General features: G+C 38.8%; 1 protein-coding gene across 1 annotated transcript; it reads right to left on the bottom strand.

The window, feature by feature from the left end:
- Positions 1 to 15,967: 15,967 nt before the first annotated feature.
- On the bottom strand, positions 15,968 to 22,782 carry LOC149838800 (serine/threonine-protein kinase PBL35-like). Its single transcript, XM_090008322.1, has 2 exons — positions 22,743 to 22,782; positions 15,968 to 16,269 (listed from the first exon to the last, which is right to left on the bottom strand). The coding sequence occupies exons 1-2, from the start codon at positions 22,780 to 22,782 to the stop codon at positions 15,968 to 15,970; spliced, it is 342 nt and encodes a 113-aa protein (XP_089864448.1).
- Positions 22,783 to 24,420: the final 1,638 nt, after the last annotated feature.

Below are 24,420 nucleotides of genomic sequence, written 5' to 3'. Positions count from 1 at the left end.
TCACCATGTTTTAGGGCTTGACTTAGGCCGGGCTTGGTTGGGCCCATATGAAAACTTTCTAACCCAGACCAAGCCTAGCTCAATGTATTGCTCTGCACGAACTAGAGTCGGGTCCAAACGGATTTTTGGTCCAAAATCACAATCCTTGCTGATCATAAAGGAAGAAATTAATTAAACTAGAGCTGTCAACTTAAATACTCCTGGGATATGTAATTAACTGATCTACATTAGAGAGGACACCCACCCAAGTCACCCGAGTGGCCGCGGACCTGAGGAGAAGGTGCTGATCCCTTTGTCCCAGGTTCGTGACACCTACTAGGTGTGCGGGTGCCTTTAACTGGTGGGCTCAGTGTGGGCTTGAGTGCCGGTGACCCCACCTAGGGTTTACCTCACATGGGAGGTAGGCCTATTAAGTGACCCAGTTGGATACCTTAGAAAAATAAATTGAAAACAAAGTCAGGCAGTACTATTATTCTCCAAATATGCCAAAATATAAAATGATAGTATAAAAGTCTTTTTCCTCGTGGATGGTACAAACAAGAGCCTTAATTTTGCATAATTTTGGGAGTCATTGTTTGTTCAATCAACTATTGAAGGAAAGTGATTGAGAAACATGTGATAGCTATCTAGCCAACCATGGCCTGTGGTCGCCCTAGATTTTTATTATTACCCTTCAAGTGCAAGCAAAGATTTCCATCCGTTTTTTTTTTCTAGATTGTTCCAACTTCCAATCCAAACCAAGCTTAGGGTTCGTCCTCTTAACCATCATGGACTATCAAACCATTTTGTCAATGTTTGTATGGAAGACAAGCTATAAGCTATGTCACAAGGACACGAACACCAACCGTGACTCGATATGATATTGGACTGCGAGTTTGGGATTCTTTTCAAAACTAAGATAGTGGGATATAGACTTTTTTTATTAATTAATTAAAGAATATTTTTTAACATTTTAATATGTAAAAACATATTTATAATTAATATAATATTAATAATTATTCAAAATTTGAAAAAACTACAACTGATCCACCTTCATGACAACGGATGAATGTGGTTTTTCCAACCGCGGTTCAAAACCCACAGAGGGCATCCCTTGATGGAATGTGGAAGTTGTGTGTACTCTCTCTCTCTCTCTCTCTCTCTCTCTCTCTCTCTCTCTCGTGGGCAAGGAGGACTTCAAGGGTTTTACTAACCTAAAGCCTGCCAATGTACGGTTGGTGATAGGTCTTTCTTGTCCAAGCCCCCCAAGAAAAGATTCTTTGATCTACCAAAAAAAAAAAAAGTAATGTTTTAGAGTTTTTTACCATCTTGCGAAATTTAATTGCTTGGAATGACACGTTGCCAGTGTTATAAAGGCTTTCAACCTACCGATGGGGGCTCCGTTTGTCTGGTAGGAGCAGTCAGTGCACGTTACCTTGTGTTGGGATGTTGCAAGTTCGAACCTCAAATGGTATGGTTGTATAACTGGTATGGTCTGCCTAACCCGAACTTTCTTTGTAAAAAAAAAAAAACTTTAATCTCCAGCAATAAAGGTTAGAACTACACACCACACCAATTGGGGCTACCCTTGTCTGGTGGGAGCAGTTATTACACGTCACATCGTGTCAGGACATTGCAGGTTCGAATCCCAATGAGTTGTATAACTGGTAGGGATCTCCCAAACCTCAGCTTTCTCTGTCAAAAAAAAAAAAAAGGTTAGAACTAGTTAAAATACCGACTAACCAATCTCTTAATTAGGACTATATAAAAGCTACTGTAAGTGAGTCCTCATCAGGTGCAATAACATAGCACAAAATTTGTGCACTAAACACCCGATTGTCCTCAATCAGGCTTTGGCCCCACAACTTAGAGACCCCGTCCTCAAGATGGAGGGTGATCAGGTGCTTAATGCACAAGTATTTGTGCAATCATTTTGCACATCATCTTTTCACAATGTAAGTTCACCCGAGGACAATGGCCCCTCAGTGTCCAAAATGATCATTGTATGCTTATCATCCATTGTGCATGTCCATGAACACGACATGGTGCAGCTAGGAACTTGACAATGTTATTTTCAAAGTGGAAAATATCAGCCATATTTTGAAAATATCTTGAAAAATAAGTGATAGTATGTAGTTTAGATTTTTTAACTCTTCTTACAAATGTATTTTTTTGTTTTTTAAAATTTATTTTGCCAATAAAAATGCCAGATAATGCAATTTTTCAATGTATCACGATAATTTGTCCGCCGTTATTTTACGGTCTTAAACTTTTGTCACTATGGCTCTTTTTAACTCGATGCAACCATACTTGCCTGATTTTTCATTCGATTTTCTGACTCAAAGGTGATATCACTTGTGGAAGGAAATGGCCATAAATTGCAAGTGAGCGGATCAGGTCAGGGGTTCCTCTGATGCGGTTATCCATGTGATGAAGGGCATCCAACCACCGTTGTGTTAGCTTTGTTTTTGAGCCGTCTATTTTGGATGCACTAGATGACATTCATCTAAAACATCAACAGCTCACAAAAAACACAAAAAAAATTGTAGGGCCCATCTACGAGTCTGGTGGTACGAGCTTGCTAAATTTTGTCAGCTGTCTCCATAGTGACAAACGTTTTTATCAGCATTTTCAAAAAACTCACGAGAAATTGAAAAAAAAATCATAAATCTCGCATTTTTTTCGGCAAAATCTCGGCAATAAAAAAATATAAAAATAGTTTTTTATAAGAAAATATTAATAAAATTTATTTAAAAATAAAAACATACAATTTTTTCGTGATAAATATCCGTTTAAAACGTAAATATCGCGTTTAGATCACGGTATTTATGTTTTTTCATAAATCTTGCGAGAAATTGCCGTTTTATACTTTCAGGCAATTTCTCGCGATATTATCGCGAGATTTTCATAAATCTTGCGATATTTGTCACACTGGCTGTCTCCTCAAAGAAGAAGCTAACCAAGGACGTCTTGGTCATGACCAATCTTGGTACCCCCACCAGACCGTATACGTGTCCGTAATTCTTCCATCATTTCGCAGATCTACCGGTGGTGACTGACTGGGGAATCCTTCTCCACAAACTATTCCTTTAATTTGTCCTACAAATACCAAGTGAGACCCACATTACCTATCAGGTTTGGTTCGGATCCAGCCAGACTTGGATCAGATCTTTGGGGTATGGTACCAGGTCGGGACTCAGGTCTAATTGGGTCAACTATAAGAGAAACCATACTCGGACTTGATAAAAACTACATGAACCAGACCTCGACCAAACCTAGTAAAATAATATTTTTTATCGTGTTTACATTGAAAAATTGTGGGTCTTAATTGGAACTCAGGTCGGGTCCGGCCTGGAATAAAATTTCACAAACTATACAAGGGTCCATGTGTTACCTTTGGATCCGGACCCAGATCTTAATCGGGTCTTCTTATTTGTCACCTATAAGGTTTGGTCTGGGTCGGGTCCGGGTAAACCCGACCCGTTGACACCCCTACCTACCACCCTTCAATATGGTCGTCATGTACAAAAAAAAATTACCATCAATCGAAAAACAAGACCAAGATGTGGAAAAATCTGAAAGTTGGCCTATGAAAATTATTATCTCGTTCCATATTTGATGGTGGAGTAAAAAAAGAAAGAACTCCCTTAAAAACATAGAAAATAAAAAAGTAGGGCATCTCACGCAGACACAAAGGAAGAGTAAAAGAGAAAGAAGACAAGAAGATCAACTAAGTCCACGGTATTTGGGTCTTACACCCAATAACGTGTGAGTTAACCATTATTTATAAATATTTTACAGCTCATCGTAGGATCTAAGAAATCCTTTACACAACAGATTTTCAACTATAAGATTTCTCATTTTAAAAGATAAGAGACTTATCAGTTAAGGAGTTTCCATAAGACTGTGTAAAGAGATTTCCTTAACAAGCTCATCCATTTTGTGATATGTTGGAAAGGCAACACCTTTTGGAAGATCTGAAATGTAGCATTTGGGGGGAGGATCATGAGTTGATGATCCAACGGTGATGATGTGCTTTAACAGAAAATCACCACCCCCGCACATTTAGGTCTATCATGTTAGAGCCCTAAACTCTCTCATCAAACGTGCTCATTGGTCGTTTGGGATCTGACGTGTCATTTGTCCACTCTGTGCTGTCTTGTTGGCCCCTCTCTCTCTCTCTCTCTCTCTCAATATGGCATCAGCCTCTCTTGAAATAGCTCGGAGCTCGCGTATCGACATCTCTTCAGAGAGCTCGAAACTCGCGCTCTCTACAAAACCAACTCTCTTCCTAGCTCCGGCAGCAAAGTTAGAGAGAGAGAAAACAAAGTCAAGGAGCCTCAAAGATGGTGCAGTCTAAAAGAGATAGGATTGAGGTTACTGTTATGGTATTGGTATTATTAGCCTGCATTGTGGTAGGAGCTTCTGCTCAGTCACCAGCTGCTGCACCAACCATCATTACCACCACGCCACCGGCCTCCTCCCCAACTACCACCACGGCCTCAACTGCCTCACCTGCGACCAACCCGCCGGTTTCCTCCCCACCACCCGAGGCCTCCACTCCCTTCACATCACCACCTGCCCCGGCGGCTCCGGCCATCAGTCCAACCACTTCTCCGGCAGCCCCACCAACCATTTCTCCGGCCGCCACACCAACCGTTTCTCCGGCCACCACACCTGCCACTCCTCCTCCCGCCACACCAACCACTCCTCCGCCCGCCACACCAACCACTCAGCCCGCCACCCCTCCTCCGGCGGCCTCCCCGCCTGTAGCCGTCCCAGTGAGCTCCCCACCGCCCGCCGTGCCTCCTCCGGCTCTGCCGCCGCCGACCCCGACTCCGACCTCCCCACCACCGGTCGAGGCGCCGCCGGCACCTGCTCCGGCGCCCAGCAAGAAGAAGAAGAAGACCTCCCCTACGCCTTCTTCGGCGGTACCGAGCCCTCCTTCTCCTGCGCTCGCGTCGCCTGCCCCATCTCAGGACTCCGCTCCAAACTCTTCTCCTGTTACTGTAATCTCTCTCTCTCTCTCTCTCTCTCTCTCTCTCTCTCTCTCTCTCTCTCTCTCTCTCTCTCTGTTTGCTAAGGTTTGGTTTTTATTGGTGGTGCAGAGTGGAGCGATGGGAAGGATCAGTGCGAAGCGAATGGTGGTTGGGAGCTTCACTGTTGCTTGGACTCTGTTAGTTGTTGTTGTCTAAGTAGCACTCTTTTGTTGATCGCCATCTTTCTTTTCTGTTCTCCATCTTCCATCTATCTTATTTGCTCTTTTGGGCTTTTGGGTACTAGAGAATCCGACTACCCTTGGGTGGTGAGGACTTGATAGGTTTTGCATATGGATTCTTTTGAGGAGAGCGGTTTGTAGGGAGGCTTGATTGATTGGGACCTGCTTTTACGCAGTTACGGTGTTTTCTTTTCTTTTCTTTTTCCTTATATGTATTTGTTTTTTTTATTTACATTGCTAGTTCATTTACACGTCTTATTCTTAGTATATCATGTCACGCATAGATAACCATCATTACTATTGTTAGTGGCTTTTATTGCAAGATTTAATGGATTTTGGGTTGTAATATATATATATATATATATGCCATGTAAGACTATTACATTTTGACATCTAGGGCTGTGTTTTAGAGGAGCACTCACACAAATGGTAGTAAAGAGGTGAAAAGGAAAGTATGAGAGGGTTATCCATATTGGGGGCAAATCTTCTTCTTCGAGAATGCTTGAAGTGTTCAAATCCTATTTTTTCCAGCTTTGAAATAATGTATCTATTTTGTAAATAAACTACTTTGAGCTTTAGCTCGATAGGTTTGGAGTGTAAATTCTGTTATTTTTAATTTTTGAGAAATGTATTTTTTTTTTATAAACGAGCCAGCTGAGATGTGGCTCATTTACCTCAAGCTAGGTAGCCATGAACTCGAGCTTGGCTTGACTCGCCATCAAACTGAGCGGAGCTTGAGCGCCCTATATTTGGTTTGTTTGGTCCATTTACCAGCCTTCTTAAAGTCGTCCTTTGAACGTATCTAATACAAAAGTTGAGCATGTTTTCTAGTTTCCTTATACTATTTGAATCAGACCAACGGGGCTCAGCTTGTCTGGTAGGAGCAGCTAGTGCATGTCACCTTGTGTTGGGACGTTGCAGGTTCAAAACCCAATGATATAGTTTAATAATTTGAAGGGGTCTGCCTAACCCCAGCTTGCCTTTCAAAAAAAAAAAACCATTTGATTCAGGTATTCAGTACAGAGGTTAGGGCATGTTTTCAACTGCGACTCCCTGAACTGATATTTGACAGCTTTACTTTGGTGAGAACCCTTTCACAAGACTTGCAATGGGCATGTTTGCAATTCCTTGTGATTCTTGGATTTTATCAAAATCACATCACCTACTTTCTCAGTTGCAATTGTTCATCCCGGCCGGTGACCAAAGCAAACATGCCCTCATGATAAATTTTACAGGCAAGAAAATTTGTTCGTAAAAAGTTGGCCTCACTCCTCATCTTGGTAAACAATCTTCACCACTTCTTTAAGCCAGTGCTCTGAATCTTCACCATTGGTATAGCGTGAAACAATGTTTTTTTTTAAGGCAAGTTGGAGTTAGGCATATCCTTACCAGTTATACAACTATACCATTGGGTTTTGAACCTGCAATGTCCCAACACAAGGTGACGTGCACTAGCTGCTCTTATCAGACAAGCGGAGCCCCCATTGGTATCATGAAACAATGTTGTTTCTCCTCACACATTGAAACATCGACAACAACCTTGTGTAAAGGAAGTGGAAGGCAGATCCAATACGCAGTCAGAGAATCTCGCAAAGGTACTCTGTCCAATGACTGGGTGGCACGTCCCAACCCACACCCTTCTTCTAAGGGGTAGGGGGCTTGGCCCACGTGCTGGATCCACCTTCAAAGAAGTCGCTCCCATTTGAACGGAACCCAAAGCATTTTGTGATGGGGTTTGAACGATAGTTATCTGAGTAAGAAGATGGTGTAAGAAGTGATGTGTGAAACATCAAGACAAAAGATAGCGTTTGAAAAATGCTTGGATGCATGGACTGTGAAGCATTTGGGAGGCACAAGGAGTAAGAAACAACAATGGAAAGAAGAAAATAATATAAAAATGTGGTCAAGACATTGGGCTTTTACTAAAAATGAACTTTATACAAGTTCTTTTTTATCAAAAGTGTTCATTATATATACGAATGAAACATATTAAAAAACAAAAGTATTTTTTTCGACATTAAAGAGAATCCAATATCAAAGAGAGAATCAAGCTTTTTTATAGTTTGAAGTAGTGACTTCTAATAAAGTGTTCAAACTGTAAAAGGAATATGTAGTTTGATACTTTTTTGAAATGATCTGGGTTTTAAAATGCTTTTGGCAACCATGGTTTGGGCTTTGCGCCAGTCATAATTTCATGTGATATTTTTTTTTTAAAGGCAAGCTGGAGTTAGGCAGACCCCACCAATTATTATTTAACTTACCACTGAGGTTTGAACCTGCAACGTCCCAACCACAAGAAGACTTGCCCTGACAACTTCTACCAATCACACAGGGTTGGTATAATTTCATGTGATGTTGGTGACAAGCAACACCACAAGTTTACAATAATAATAATAATAATAATAATAATAATCTCAGTGCACGTCTCCTTATGGTGGGATCACTACAAGAAACCTGTGGATTAGCGACGACCTAAATTCGTCGCTAATCCGACGCTAATCCATTGCTAAACAGTTTAGCGACGGATTAGCGTCAGATTAGCGACGGAAAACTTTCATCGCGGTTTTTTTGACGCTAAGTAGTGCCAGAACTTATCCGTCGCTAATTTGTGACGGATTAGCGATGAATATGATCCATCGCAAGTCCTTCGCTAGTTTAAATTAGCGATGGATCATATCCGTCGCTAATCCGTCGTTAAATTTTAAAAAAAAAAAATAAAAAAAATTACTCGTTGTCGACGCGTTCTCTGGCAAGAAGCAATTTTTTTTGCACAACCGGCGCGTTCCAGTGTCGGGACGCTCTTCCCCTAACAATCGCGATGAACCGGCGCTGCCTCCAGTTGCATCTTCCTCACCCTCCCCCTCCGCCTCTTCCCTTCACTCTACGACTTCTTCATCCTCCTCCTCCACGTGACCACCATCGTTGCCCTCACATTTGGCTGCGCGTCGGCCACCAGCGCTGCCTCGCACACGCGCTGGTACACCTCCCACATGGTGTCAAACGTGCTGATGGCCATATTTGAGGGGTCGGTGTCGGTGCTCATCTTCACGCGGACGAGAGACTTCCTGCAGCCCCTCAAGTCGTACGTCAGAGAAGACGACGCAGAGGTGATACTCAAGCTCGTGGGGGGTCTCTGCGTGCTCATATTTTGCTTGGAGTGGGTGGTGTTGTGCTTGGCATTCATAATGTGCTACGACGCCTATGTTGTTGAACCGGCGCGTTTCGGCATCGGCGACTCCGACAGGCTCCAGTGGCTCCCCAACAGCAACCTCCTCTTCGCCGCCACTCTCTTCGACTCCGGCAAGCTCTAGGTTTAAATCAAACGGGAGGAAAAAACAAAGGGAGAAAAAATTTTGAACGAAGGGAGGGAAAATTTCGCGCTTTAGGTGGGACGAAAATTAGCGACGGAATTAGCGAGGAAATTTTTTTGTCCCTAATCCGTCGCTAATTAGCGATAGATTAGGGACGAAAACATTCCCTCGCTAATTCTGTCGCTAATTAGCATTTTTTTGTAGTGTTTTGGCGACGAAAAAATGTTGTCGCTAATCCCTCGCTAATTAGCAACGGCTTTAGCGACGGAGATATTTCCATCGCTAATTTTGCAAATATTTCAAACGTTAGCGATAAATAATTTTCGCTCGCTAATCCGTCGCAAATTGGCGACGGAAAAAATCCATCGTAAATTTCCGTCGCTAAGTAGCAATTTTCTTGTGGTGGATGTTGCAGGTTCAAAACTCAGTGGTACTTTGAATAACTGGTAGAGGTCTGCCTAACCCCAGCCTGCCTTTCAAAAAAATCAATAATAATAATGCCAACGGGGGCTCCGCTTATTGGGTAGGAGCAACTAGTGCACGTCACCTTGTGTTGGGACGTTGCAAGTTCCAATCCCAATGCTATTGCTGTGTAACTCATACGGTCTGCCTAACTCCTGCTTGTCTTTCAAAAAAAAGAACAATAATATATAATGATAATAATAACCGCAACCTAAGTCTTATTAAATCCAATATGCAAAGGGCTCAAACCTCCTTATTGATGACGATGTCGAATAATAATCAAACCTGAAATACAAAAATCCTATCGATTTTCAGTGGGACCACCAAGTGGGTTCGAGGCTGGTCAAGGACTCAAGCTGGTCTCGACCTCAAAGTTTAACACTTGTATTAGTACTTTATTTCGTTGGTATATGAGTCACAGGCATCATCGAGCCTAGAGCCTTTTGTCCATTGTCCAAGGCAAGTGTCAAGGATTGTAGGATGGCTTTGACCTCTTGGTTCGCTCACAAAACGACTAAGGACTTGCACGATTGGCGCTGCTTTGGTTGCCGTGACCAGTCTTGATTCTCCAAACAATCAAAAGGAAGGAAAAAGAGACAGTTGTTCCGTCGAATAATTTTTTTAGGGCAAGAAAAAATACCTGACCACATATTGGCCGAATATTTTTTTTAGGGCAAGGAAAAATACCCTGACCACATATTGGCAGGCCTCCAATTGGTAAAATCGAGGTCCCCTTGCACACTAGAGAGTACACCCACCATCGACCTCGCAGCAAGGGATGCTCTAAGTTTTCCAAAACTCATGACGTCCAAAGAAAGTTGGACATGGCTGTTAAATGAGATGAACGAGCAGAGCTTGAAGTGTTCATGCTTGGTTCATTTTTGTGATGAGCCAAGACGAGTTCAAACTCATGATGAGCTCGAGTTAAACGAGCCACTGGAGTTGAAGAAATAAAATTATAAAAAAATACATGTAAAATATATCTAAAATATATTTTTTAGTGAGTCAAGCTGAGCTAAGCAGTTATTGTTCATATTTTGTTTGTCAAGTCTATACAAGAAATTCAATTTTTACTGGCGCAGCTTTAGCACCAGTAAAGACTTTTACCGACGCAAATAAAATTCGCCAGTGAAAATCCTTTTCATTGACGCAAAGATTGACTTTTCACTGGCATTCAGCGCCAGTGAAAATGTTTAACATCTATTAAATGCTTTTACTGGCGCTAATGTAGCGCCAGTAAAAGTGGCATAAAAAATAAAAATAGTGTGCGCCCTGAGGCGTATTAAGGCAGAGATCCAGACTCTAAAGCCTTCCAATCATAATGGTGTGATGTTTTCCAAAGATAACAAAGAAAAGAACAAATTCACAATAAAGAAAGATTATGAGAATCATCCAATGCATCTGGTAACTTTCTTTATTGCTAAATCATATCCCCTAAAAGAGAAAAGTTGTGATAGGAAAAAGAAAAATATTAATAGGAAAGAATCATGTAGCATATCAGCTACTAAGGAAACAAATTGTATATATATACAAGGCAACCTTGGTGAATAAAGTAAGCCAGCAAGTATTTTCATCGTGGATGTAGGCTTAGCAGATGAACTACATTAATATCTGTGTTATTTCTTCTTTCTCTTTCTATTGTTTTCATTTTTATGGTATCAAAGCTTGAGGTATAACAACAACTTGTCATGGCTACTACATCCTCTTTAACCGTGTTGCCAAAGTTCTCATACCCTGCAACTCTCAATGTTGAAAATTTTATTTCGATTAAATTATCTCATGTGAATTATTTGTTATGGCGTACACAGGTTTTTTATCTAATTGAAAGCCAAGACCTACAAGGTTTTATCAATGGAGAGATGCAGATGCCTGAGCAATTCATTATATCAGTTGATGGTATTCGGGTTGAAAACTCTGACTACACTGCATGGCAAAAATCTGACAAGTTACTCCGTGAATGGATCACAAGAACCTTGTCAGAAGAGATCTTCAGATTTACCGTAGGACTTGACACTCAACCCAAGTTTGGATTGACCTGAACAAGCTTTCACTCTAGATTCTCAAGAACGTGAGTGAGTTTTATTGCAAAAATTGCAAATTCATTGAAAGATGAACCAATCTGTTAGTGAATATATTGGTACCTTCAAAGGAACATGTGATGAGCTCGCTGTCATTGGAAAGTCGGTGAATAATCGAACAAAGGTGTTCACCTTACTTAACGACCTTGGGCAAGAGTATGAGCCATTTGTAACTGCAATGCTCAAACCCTCCATTCTCACTTTCAAACAGTTGATTCTCCTTTTGCACAACCATCAAACCATGAAAAGTTTACAAAGCCCTAAGAATAATAGTGCAACCAATCAAAACATCGTATTTGTCACACAACATCAGGGAAAGACCAACTATCAAAGAAGTGGATATCAAAATCATTTCATGTCTAAAGGACGTGGGTTCATCCAGGTGGGACAACAATCATCCAGGCAGAATCAATCATACAGATCTAGTGCAAATCAAAATCTCAATCAACAGGGCGCCAACTTTAAGCAGAACACTGGACAATTGAAAGACAAAGGAACATTTTGTCAAATTTGTTTTAAACCTAATCATACTACTCTCAAATGTTATCACAGGTTCAATCAAATGTATCAAGTGAGAGATATCCCACAAGCATTAGCAACTATGACCATTTCTGATAATCAGGATCATGCTTGGTTCTCTGACACCAGAGCTAGTTCACATATGATAGTTGAATCAAGTAAGCTCAAAAGCCTCGTTGAATATTATTGTCCTGAAAAAATAATGGTGGGGAATGGAGAAAAGTTGAAAATTGTGCATATTGGTTCTACTACTTTGGATCTTGGAGGAAAAAAATTAAAACTGGATAATGTTTTAGTTGTTCCAAAGATCAAGCAAAATCTTATTTTTGTTAGTCAATTGACATTGGACCAGCCCTTAACTTTTGAGTTCTTTAATGATCATTTTGTGATAAAGAACAGGGAGACCAAGATGGAGATAACATCGGAGCGTAGGCACGAAGATCTTTACGTTCTTGAGCCTTGGACAAAGAAAGCTTTATTTTCTGCAAGGCAAAGCACAATTAATAATGAGGTTTGGCACCAGCGCTTGGGACACCCAAATATGAATATCGTGAATCACTTGGTTAAAAATAAATTTATTAGCGGCAGTGGTTGTGAAAATAAAAATATTTGCTCTAGCTGTACTATGGCAAAATCATCAAAATTGCCTTGATATTTGGGGACCAACATCTGAATCATCTGTTTAGGATTTTAATATTTATGCAATTCTTGTGGATGCTTGCACCAGATTCGTCAGGTTTTATCCTTTAAGGTACAAATCTGACTTTGAGCATTGCTTTTATGAGTTTCATAAAATGATCACAAATCACTTCCAAAAGTACATCAAGATTTTTCAATCGGACGATGGAGGTGAGTTTATAAGTAACTCATTTCAAAAGTACTTGAGAGAACACAACATTCATTAAAGTCTTTCTTGTCCCCGAACTCCTGAACAAAATGGCCGAGTGGAGAGAAAACACTGTAGTATAACTGAACTTAGTCTATTTATGTTTTTTCATGTTCACATTCCCAACAGGTATTTGGTAGACGCTTTCCAAATAGTTGATTAATATATAGGTTGCCAAGTATGGTTTTAAACATGATTTCACCATTTGAAAAGCTCTTTGGAAAGAAACCCGAATATTCTTATCTAAGAATTCTTGGGTCAAGATGTTTTCCATGCTTGCGAGATTATGTGAAAAATACGTTTGAACCATGAGCATTGCCATGCATTTTTATGGGATACAGTGAGTGTCACAAGGGTTATAGGTGTTTGCATGTTGAATCTGGCGTGTTTATATTAGTAGAAGCGTAATTATTGATGAGGATGTTCTTCCTTTTTGAGAAAACATGAGGAGACATGGATAGTAATGAAGCTACTTTTTCGAATTGGGTGTCGTTTCACAATGAGAAACAAGACAATCAGCTGCATCAGATTAGTACTACAAAACCTACCTGTGAAAGTGATCATCGAAATTGAACTTCTGAACAACTGAAAATGGGTAAACAACATGGGCACATTCAAGATGACCAAATTCAAGTTGAAGATGAACCTACTCAAACAAATCAGCTGAACCAACAGGAAGTCACCGCTAGTAGCATCTTAAGTATACACAACATGGTCACCCAATCCAAACACGATATCACCAAGCCAAACCCAAAGTATTTTTTGGCTCAATGTGATGTCCCACTAGAACCCAAGATTGTTAAACAAGCATTGAATCACCCTAGGTGGCATAATGCTGTGGAAGAAGAAATGAATGCACTATATCACACCAACACATAGGAATTAGTGCCTAGGCAACCCAATGTCAACGTTGTTGAGTGTAAATGGGTTTTTATGACTAAGTTGAAAGTCGATGGGACTTTAGAAAGACTCAAAGCTCGGTTAGTTGCTAAGGGGTTCAATCAACTTTTCAGAGTAGATTTTGTTGAAACTTTTTCCCCTGTCATAAAACCTACTATCATACGTATTGTGTTATCCATCGTTCTCGCAAATAAGTGGGATATCAAGCAACTGGATATTAAAAATGTCTACCTTCATGGGTTCTTAGGCAAACCAGTATTCATGGAGCAACCTCTAGGGTTCCAAGATCCAACTAAACCACACTATGCGTGTAAGCTTACATGTGCACTATATCGGCTCAAGCAGTCTGTGCGATCCTAGTTGAAAAGGTTTACCATATTCTTACTCACCATAGAGTTATATTGTAGTGTGACAAACTCCTCTTTATTCATTTGCCGAGGAAACATGAGATGTGTATTTTTGCTTTTATACGTGGATGACATCATCATTACGGGAAGCAATACCAACTTTCTTTATGAGATTATCAAAAAACTACATCAAGAAATTTCAATGAAGGATCTTTGATCTATCTGTCATTTTTTTGGCGTTCAAGTTCAACGCTTCAATGAAGATTTATTCTTAAACTAGAGCAGATATGCTTATGATATATTAGATTGAGTAAAAATGATAGATTATCGGCCCATTGCCACTCATATGGTAGGCAAACCTTAGCCTCCTCAAAATGATGAACCATTTGAAGACATCAAATTCTATCAAAGTATTGTTGGGAGCTTGCAATATTTAATTTTTACTAGACCAAACTTGTCTTTCAGCGTCAATATGTCTACCAATACATGCACGCCCCAACAAAATTTTGTTTCCAGCTTGTTAAGAGAATTTTGAGGTATATCAAGGGCACAATAGAGTATGTAATCCGATTATTACATAGAAATCTTCTTGTTTTATATGGGTTCTCTGACGTCGATTGGGCAGGCTGTCCCATTACTTAGCAATCCACTACAGGGTATTGCATCTATCTCGGAGGCAACTGCATCTTATGGAGTGCAAAAAAGCAACCAATAGTAGCTCGATCAAGCACAGAGGCGAAATATCGGTCCTTGGCTTCAACTATTGCAGAAATCACATGGATCACTTACATTTTATGGGATCTTGGAGTTTTTTTTATACAAGCTCCCATATATTGTGATAACATGTCAGCCCTACACATGACCATCAATCTTGTTTTTCATTATCGGTCTAAACATATTGAGATTGACTATCACTTTGTACAGGAAAAGGTGGCTCAGGGTTAGCTCATCACTCAATTTGTTCCTTCCAATCTACAAGTAGACCTAGACTCTAGAGCCTTTCAACCATAATGGTGTGAAGCTTTCCAAAGATAACAAAGGAAAGAACAAATTCATTATGAGAATCATCCAATGCATCTGGTAACTTTCTCTATTGATAAATCCTGTCATGTAAAAGAGGAAAGTTGTAAAAGAGGAAAGTTGTGAGAGAAAAAAGGAAAATATTAATAGGAAAGAATCATGTAGCATATCAGCTATTAAGGAAACAAATTGTATATATATACAAGGCAGCCTTAGTGAATGAAGTAAGCCAACAAGTGTTTTCATCGTGGATGTAGGCTTAGCAGTTGAACCACGTTAATATCTGTGTTATTTCTTATCTCTCTTTCTATTGTTTTCATTTTTAAGACGTACTATGTTTGCCTCCGGTGAAAGTTCTTAGGCATTCTAAATTTCTCCATAATCAGCCCTCTCAATAATTATCAAAATAAACTAATTGAAACAATCAAGGAAATGGGTGAAGCCATATAAGTATATCAAACCGAAATGACAGAGTTAAGCACCAAGAAGAGCTTACCCTCCATATACGGGTGCACCTTTGATAGGCTTCAGGGGAAATCATAACCACAGTGTGCCTCTACTGTCTCCAAGACTCTTAACACCATCCACAACCAAAGGGTAAATAGATGGGGCCATGTGATGGCTGGTCCAACAATGGTAGCAAACCCAAGGAACAATATCTCAGCAGGATGAGCATATTCTGAAGTTAATCCAAAAGGTGTTGCATACCTGAATAAAATCAAAATAGTGTTTTCTAAGATATCCAAAATAAAGAAAGATTAATGGGCAGGTTTTACAATTATAAGAATGACGGAAAGATCAAAATGGTGTCTTACTCATGATGGACACTGCATATGTTTGTACAACCATTTGGTATGCTAAATCCTGTGACCCCAATAAAAGACTAAATCCTCCAGGATAAAATAAGAGATGATTTGTGGCACAATGACTTTCCTGTAGAATCAAAACACTTATCATCATTTTGTACAGCATCATTCATGCAATCAAAGTGAGAATCTTACAGAATGTATAACCTATTTAGTTGATCCCCATACAAGTGACCTACTACCATTGAGTGCACGCTTTTCAGTCTCCAGTGAAAATGGACTTGGAACTGTGGGGCTTAATCGAATGTTTCTAGTATTATCTGCACGTAAAAGAAACACTATTTACAGATGGTTATGCAATTACATTATTAAATTCTCTTATCTACCATATCCATTATTGCCATACCATTCAGAGGAGATCAATTTTTACTGGCGCATCTACTACCATATCCGGTAAAGGTTTTGTAGACCACCTGGTTTCAGGCTTTTGACTGCAACTGCGATGCCTGAACCTAGTTTTGCTGGGTCTGTACCATTCTCTTCTATCCATCCTTTAAAGACACCTTCCCCAAGAATGCTATGAAGGTCTGAAGTTGCCAGTAGAAGATTTAAGCTCTTGAAAAGTGAACTGAAGCAGGTGGCCTGAGGCCCTCTTTTCTTGTGGTACATCGATGGCATCAGAGACGAGAGCTTCTGGAGGTGCAGAGAGCCCTCTGTGGTATTCAAGTATCTTGTTTCAGCAACTGCATGAAAAGTCCCAAGACACTTATGAACCATCAAATAGTTCAAAACATGGCAATTCAGCTAGTTTTATAGCTCCTTGTAAGAAGTGCAAAGATCAAGAAGAAGTATTCATTGTCCTAAATCTTCCTAAAACTAAAGATATGCATCATTTCAGAAGTGCGAGCAACAAATAAGAACAGATGCTTATAGCAATCCAACATATCTGTTCAACCGATTCATCTGTCCAAACAACAATAAGAGGTCTCTACTGCTGAATCACCAAAAAATTACCCAACAAAATTTGGAACTTTTAACAACAAAGGCATGAATTCTAAAAATCACTTAGATATCAAATGAATGCTTATGATGCTTTAGCAAATTTGATATCAAATTTGGAATGCTTGCACCAAATCTCTTAAACAAACAAAGAAACAAAGAGCTATACAGATTACAGTACATAACATTTTCACCACAGTTTTGTGTATATGATGCTTTAAAGCACTTAGATATCAAATGAGTGCTTATATACAGAGCCGGACCTGTAAAGAGGCCAATGAGGCTTGGGCCTCAGGGCCCCTGGCCCAAAAAAATTTTAGGGGCCCATTTTTAAGACGAATGAGTATTGTCTAGAAAAAAATGCAAACAAAAAATGTTTTTATATAAATCATGTGAACTTAGATGAAGGCAAAGAACTACAAAAAATATGCCTTTTAGAGGGAAATTTTAACTACAGAAAATGTTCAAGAAAAACAAAATAAAAAATTAAAGCCATTGAAATATTGGAACACAAACAAAAACTTAGATTGTACCATGAATCAAAAGAATTTGGGCTTAAATAGAAAGGAATGGCATAAGGAAAAAAATAAGATAAATAGAGTGCAGTATGCAAAGATTTGCACAACATTAAGATGACTAGAGCTCCTCCAATTATGGCAAACCCATAAAGTGAATGGAAAAATAAAGACGAATAGAAAAAAAAAAGATGACAGAAAAAATAAGTTAACTTCTGTAAAAATGGGTGAGAAAGCATCAATAAATTGTGGAATCGTGAACTTTCTCAAAGGGCCACCTTAAAAATCAGTTTCTTCTTAGTGGAACATCGTTTTGGAAGACTAAATCTATAATAAAAATAAAAGAAAGGAAAAAATCGTAGCTTTTATTTAAAGTTTATCATGATATATCACGATACCTATTTTTTGGCTGTTTTTTGGAAATTTTATATGTTATGAAGCAAATGGCAATATATCGTTATATATCCGCTATGTATAGTCTATGTTACCATGCTTGTGGTGAACTTTATCATTCAGGATAACCTTGCTAATGGAACTTAAAAATTAAAAAATCGTTGTAGGTGAGTTAATACGATCAGGCAATATATGTGTCAGGTTATGCCTGCATGCAGGGGCGGAGCCAGGTCGTGCGTAGGGTGGGCACGTGCCCACCCTGACTCAGAGTGCAGTGAGCAGTGTCCTGGGTCAAGGTGGGCACCACTAGTGCTCGACTCAAAGGGGAACATGGCCCACCCGAACCAAAGGGACGAGTACCTACTACGGTACTACCCACCCTTTTCTCTCTCTCTCTCTCTCTCTCTCTCTCTCTCTCTATATATATATATATATATATATATATATATATATATATATATATATATATATATATATATATATTTTCCTTTGAGCGTCTCTGACCCCACCTCTTTGTATTTCGGAAGCAGATCAGGTCATGCTGAACATGAGCGGTTTTGCTCATGCCCACATCGTGGCCGTCTGGTTGCATTTTGGATGAATGCCACGTGGTTTTGTTGACTTTTGAGCTTTTTAAAATGCAAATCGGATGGCCACGATGTCGGCATGAGCAAAAACGCTGCTTTCTTGTATCTCTCCCTCTCGACTTTCTAAGTGCCCCTCCCCCGACCCATAGCCACAAGGTGCGGCAGAGGCCCATTGGCCACCGCCCACCTCGCTTGAAGTCTGGGAGGGCTCCAGAGGAAACCTTTGGCCTTTCGGCATACCGCACATGGCGCTGCTGCAACGTGCATAGGACCAAGTCCGGCCATCCGGCAACCTCTCTAGAGCATGCCCTTGGCCCTGATGGCTGGGTCTTCTTCTTATTTCCATTTTTTTTAAATAGCAGATAGTGTTTTGATTAATTTTAATTAGCGTAATGTATTTAGGGGTTTAGGTTTTTTATTTAGTTTTCTTTAAATATCATGAAGTTTTAATTAAGGTTTTAGGGTTTTGTTTGTTTTTTTACTTTCAATTAGCATTATGTATTTAGGGGTTTAAGTTATTTATTTAAATAGCATAGAATTTTCATTAGGGTTTTAGGATTTTTTGTGCTTTTTTCAATTAGCATTTGGCATGAATATAGTAGGGTTTTAATTTTTTCTAATTGGCATAAATCTATAATTTTTTTTAAGGATTTAGGTTATTGATTTGGATTTTTTTAAATGACATGAATATGTAATTAGGGTTTTAGGATTTTTTGTGCTATTTTTTTTCAATTATCATTAAGCGTGATTCAATTAATGAATGCTTGGTTTTGATTATCAACCCCTAAGTTTGATTTTTGTTAGGATTTAAGTTTTTTTTTTAAATGACAAATATTTAATTAGGATTTTTTTTAATTAGCATATCTATGAATGATGTTTGTTAGGATTTGGGGTTTTGATTTGGTTTTTTAGAATGACATAAATATTTAGTGTATGGTTTTCGAAGTTCTGTATATTTTTTTAATTACTATTAAGCATTAATCCATGAATATTATGTGATTTGATTTTGGTTAGAATATTAGGCACTTTTTTATCAGCCAATATAAAATACATAATTTATGATGTTTGTAGAAACCAAGGTTTTGATTTGGTTTTTTAGAATAACATAAATGATTAGTTATGGTTTTAGGTTTTTTATGTGTTTTTTCAATTACCATTAGGCATCAATTCATTAATATTGCATGATTTAATTTTTGTTGGAATATTAGGGTTTTTCTATCAATTAGCACAAATGCATATGATGTTTGTAGTAATTAGGGTATTGATTTTAATTTTTTTAGAATGACATAAATGTTTAGTTATAGTTATAGGGTTTGTTTGTGTGATTATTTTTTGAATTGCCATTAGGCATGAATCCATGAATATTGCGTGATTTGATTTTAGTTAGAATATTAAGGGTTTTTTTATCAATTAGCATAAATGCATAACTTATGATGTTTGTAGGAATTAAGATTTTACTTTAGTTTTTAGAATGACATAAATGTTTAGTTTGTGTTTTTTATTTTATTTTTATTTTTTTAATTACCATTAGGCATGAATCCATGAATATTGCATGATTTGATATTGGTTAGAATGCTAAGGTTTTTTTTTATCAATTAGCATATATACATAATTTATGATGTTAATTTGTAGGAGTTAGGGTTTTGATTTGTTTTTGTTTTGTTACTCTAGGTGCATTTTTTGTGCATGTATAATTTAGTATTTTTACTCTACGTACCTGTATATTAAAGTAAAATGCAGTTGCATTTGTGCCTACCCTAGTATAGATTCCTGGCTCAGCCCCTGATTTGTGCCCACCCTAGAACAGTTTCCTGACTCGGGCCCTGCCACGCATGACATGCAATGTAAATGGCTTCCATTTGTGAGATTGCAACCATATTGATAGTGCGAAATAGAGAAAGGCAAACCCTGCATAAGCAGACACACACACACACACATCCTAAAGCCAAATTTAATCAAAAATTATGATCCTCCCCTTTAGCATACGGGCCGTCGAGTACCGGTTGGTCAAGATCAACCTAAAGCGGAATTTTGCAAAGAGAAGTGCTCACCACATTAATTATTTTTGGATATATTTGTTTTTGTTACAGCTGTGATTCTAATCATATATATATATATATAGGTTCAGATTTGTGTCCAACTTTTATAAGTTTGTAGGTATATAGAATCAGATCTGTGATTCTTCAGCCTGTGATAACGTCTGCATGTTTGTTTTGCTATTTGAAATTTGTGTTGTTATAATCAGAAAAACTACAGAAAATCCCACTTTCGTGCTTCAATTATCTATTATTAACAAGAAAATGTCACCATACAGTTGAAGGTGACCTCTAAGCTCTAAGTTCATGCTTCATGCCCCTGCAAGTTGTGAAACATGCATTAATATTGTAGTTGGGACCGTAGTCACAACTCTCGTTTTCAAAATAAATTTGGTGGGGTAAAATATAATCATACTTTCAGAAGTCTGGTTTTGCTTGAAAAAATCTCCGTAAAATATTGGTACAAAAAAAAAAACATACGAAAGATATAAAATATACTTCTGTATAGTAAACATATGAATAATAAAAAAAAAATTAAAAACAATATTTTTAATGTTATATTAAAAATTGGATGGATTTTCTAAGTTACCATGTTTATAAACTGCAAAATATCTATCAATTGTAAATATTGCACTATATTCACGATATTTTTCAAATATTAGAAATATTTGTGACTGGTGAGCACCTTAGTGGTAAAAAACTCACAATGATTTAGCTCTACGCCTCCGAGTTATAGACCACAATTCATAAATATCATTGAGAAACTTTCATGCAATATTGTGACAAAATAATATTGCGAGAAATTCCTTTTTTTTTAAAGGCAAGCTGGGGTTAGGCAGACCCCCACCAGTTAACACACTGGGTTTTTAACCTGCAACGACCTACCACAAGGCGACGTGCATGCGGAAAAAATCCTTGTAACCAAGAGAGAGAGAGAGAGAAGCGCTGTTGGTTGTTCTAGTGCTTTTTCTTTAATAGACAAGATGGGGTTAGGTAGACCCTTACCAGTACAAGATAAAAAATTTAAATTTAAAATTAAAAGTTACACATCAATGACAAAAGGAAACCACTCCGGAGGTCCAGCCTTCCAAATGCGAGTGACTTAAAGCATACCTAGTTTGGCCAGATTATATGTGACATGATTACAAACTTTATCAAAGCAAAACCACAAAAATCTGTAAAACAGTCGAATCTGATCACTTGAGTTTTTTCCTTTCAAAATGCAAGTGGCTTTTAAGTAGACCTAGTTTGGCCGGACATAATTACACACTTTATCAAACCAAAAACACAAAAATATGTCAAACAGTCGAATCTCATCAACAAGGCTCAAGGGATAGTTTTAAAACGCTGAGAACAGCAAAAACACACAATCACAAAGGCACATGCATGAAAAAATAATTTTGAAGTGATTCTTTCAAGATATGACCTACGTCTACTATGGTCTCTCTCGTGTCTTTGCTATTCAATGTGGTTGCTGAGGGTCTTGTGGTCTTTCTTAAGCGGGCCGTGACATTGCGATTCATTAATCCTTTGCAGGTTCTAGACTTTTCAGGTCATATTCTTACTTATGTTGATGATATGATCATTTTTTATCGTACAAATACTCAGCAGATGCTTAGGTTCAAGCTTATCCTTCAGTTTTTCCTCTCTCTATCTGGACTTTCTCTGAATGAGAACAAATGTTCTCTTATTATGTTCAATGTTCAGTCCATTATGATTGCAGTTGGGAGGAGAAATTTTAATTGCATTATTTCTGAGTTGCCTATAATGTACCTGGGCTTGCCATTATAAGTGAAGCGCCTCTTTTCGGCTACATTTGCTCCAACGCTTCAAAAAGTGAAGCACACAAATTACTATCGTGATAGTCGTCTTATCTCTTCATCGTTGGTCGTCTGACTTTAGTCAGACATGTCTATGTTTGTGATGCATGTGAGAGTGAAGAAGCAGTTGACACGCTTGCTGACAGGTTTCCTATGGTCTGGGTGTCAACTCAAGGGTAAACGTCACTTGATTGGTTGGTGTTCGATGGTCTTACCTCAACGTATGGCTAGCTTAGGTGTTCATGCGCTCAGACTGCGAAGCATTGTTCTTATCGCTAAGCAATGTTGACTAACCCACCAACCGGATAACCCTTGTGCTCATTTACTTCTTCTTGCTAAATATAGAGCTCCTACTCTTATCCTGATTCGCTTAGGAACTCAGGGTTTGGCATTCTCACATTGGCGTAAATTGTGGTTGAGGGCTTTAGCCTTCTTCAGAGACCATTTTGAGGACTCTAGATATTTTGGTCAGTGGTTGCACTGGACACTTGCGTCTAGCGGGGAGTTCCTCATCTCCAAAGTCTATAGATTGTTGCTCCCCCCGAGGGCCGATTGGTTGTCCGAGAGTGTGCTTTGAGCAAAGGGCCCTTCTTCCTGTTTTCGGGTCCTGGCTTGGTTAATTTTGCATGATAGAATTCAGACCTAAAGTAATTTAAAGAAGTGGGGCCTTCAGCTCCGAAGTTGGTGCGTGCTTTGTCAAGCTGCAGAAGAATCTACGTTTCACTTGTTCTAATCTTGCTCAATATTTGTGAATTTCTTTTACAGGATCTTAAGGAGGAGTACTTTGTGCTCGATCTTATCTTAGGCCTGTTTTGTATTAGGCGTAGCACGAGGTGGAGGTTGATCTAGCGAACGTGGTCGCTTACCTCTTGGTGGTTTATTTGGATGACGCACAACAATGCTCATTTTTGTCAAATTTCAGTTAACATTCATAATTTGGTGCATAAAATCTTGGTGGATGTTTATGCTATCCTGCGTATGCATCTTAGTGATTTCTCGCTCTCTCCTGCTGACGCTCCCCCTCTTTTGCCACCCTTTGGGCCAGCGGCTCTTGCGTGAGCCCGTTTTGTCTGCCTGATGTTATTTTTCTCTTCCGCTTTCTTTTATTTATTTTGGACTTTGCTCTTGTTCAGTTCATGGGTTCTTGATCTATTTTTTTTTGCTCTCTCTCTCTTTATTCACATTCTAGAGAGAGAGAGGGTCTCTTCCCTTTTTATTGTTGAACCCAAAACTTTCTCTTTACAAAACTTATTCTTGGATGAGGAGTCATTTTCTTCAATTGCCTTGTACAAGAGGAGTCCTTGTTTAGCGCAGTCATCCAGATAAGAGTCCTCAGGTGGGCCAAGATCCATCTTAACATGTGGATCTGTCTGGTGCGGATCTAACATCTTAATGCATGGGCCTGTCTGGAGGATTCAGTTCAACATGTTTTGGTTACGGGTCTTCGAAATAGTGAGGTCTGAGTGCAGTCTAAATCAAAGAAACAATATCAAGCCGGGAAGATTCCAAAATTACCTATGAGGTGGGAGGAATGAGAGATAGAATGTTAGGCCATAAATCAAACTCCTTATAACCTTTCAGCAACAATGCATCCCATGAAAATATTACAATATGTGTGATCATGAATGGTAAAACCAATAGTCCATTGTTTGAAGGAGTCATAAAGAATTATTTTTAACCAACCAAAGGGAGGAGGTTTCCACCAGTCTCCATATAACCAATTCATTGCAATGGAATGGGAAGAACTCAATATAGGCAGAATACGTTCACGAGTGGCATTCAAAACAGCTTGAATAATTTGAACCTTGGTGAAGTGAAGCTGAAATGAGGCACGCCATGCTTGTTGGACATTCAAGTATCCAAAATGAGCTTGTCCCCATTGGTGTAAGGCAACTGTAATATCTGAATGAGGAATATGACATTTACCAAATAACTGAGATGCTTTACGCCATATATATCAGGGGCTATCTTGAAGAATATGAGAATATATGGAGTCCTTTCTTCATGTTTTCTGCAAAAAAATGCATATACTATCAAATGATGTACCTAGCTGCTGAAACTGATTTTGAGTCATAAGCCTATTTGCAACCGCCCATCTTAGAGTTAGTGCAACTCTAGAAACACATTTCTTAGGCCAGATTAATTTACTTGAGGAAAAATGGTCACCTGGTTCATAAATTATTTCCCATGTTGCCTTCAAGGTGAAATGAAAGGAAGGCTCCCAGGATACAGTCATGTAGCACAAGATTTGTTCTCTAGCTAATAATTGTTTGGAAGATGGAACTTGGAAAATGTGGATTTAGATCATAGAGCGTTCAGGATTACTGAAGATCATTGTCAAGAATATCACGAACTAAAATAAATCTAAGTTCTTTGCAACATTAACGCGTTAAAGCTTGCTGGAAGAGAGCTGCGAGTGAGAAATGGCCAACCCATGTATCAAACCGTATAACTCTATGGAGAGACTATTACCAAGCCTCCACTTGTTTTTTTTTAGCAATAATGTTGATACCAAGCTTTATACTTTTCCATGCCCAAGAACCT

This window comes from Nuphar pumila, chromosome 5, assembly GCF_984573655.1.
Source record: "Nuphar pumila chromosome 5, dmNupPumi1.hap1.1, whole genome shotgun sequence".
NCBI lineage: Eukaryota > Viridiplantae > Streptophyta > Magnoliopsida > Nymphaeales > Nymphaeaceae > Nuphar > Nuphar pumila.
The sequence above is the reverse complement of the archived record's forward strand: the minus strand, read 5'-3'. Positions and strand labels throughout refer to the sequence as shown.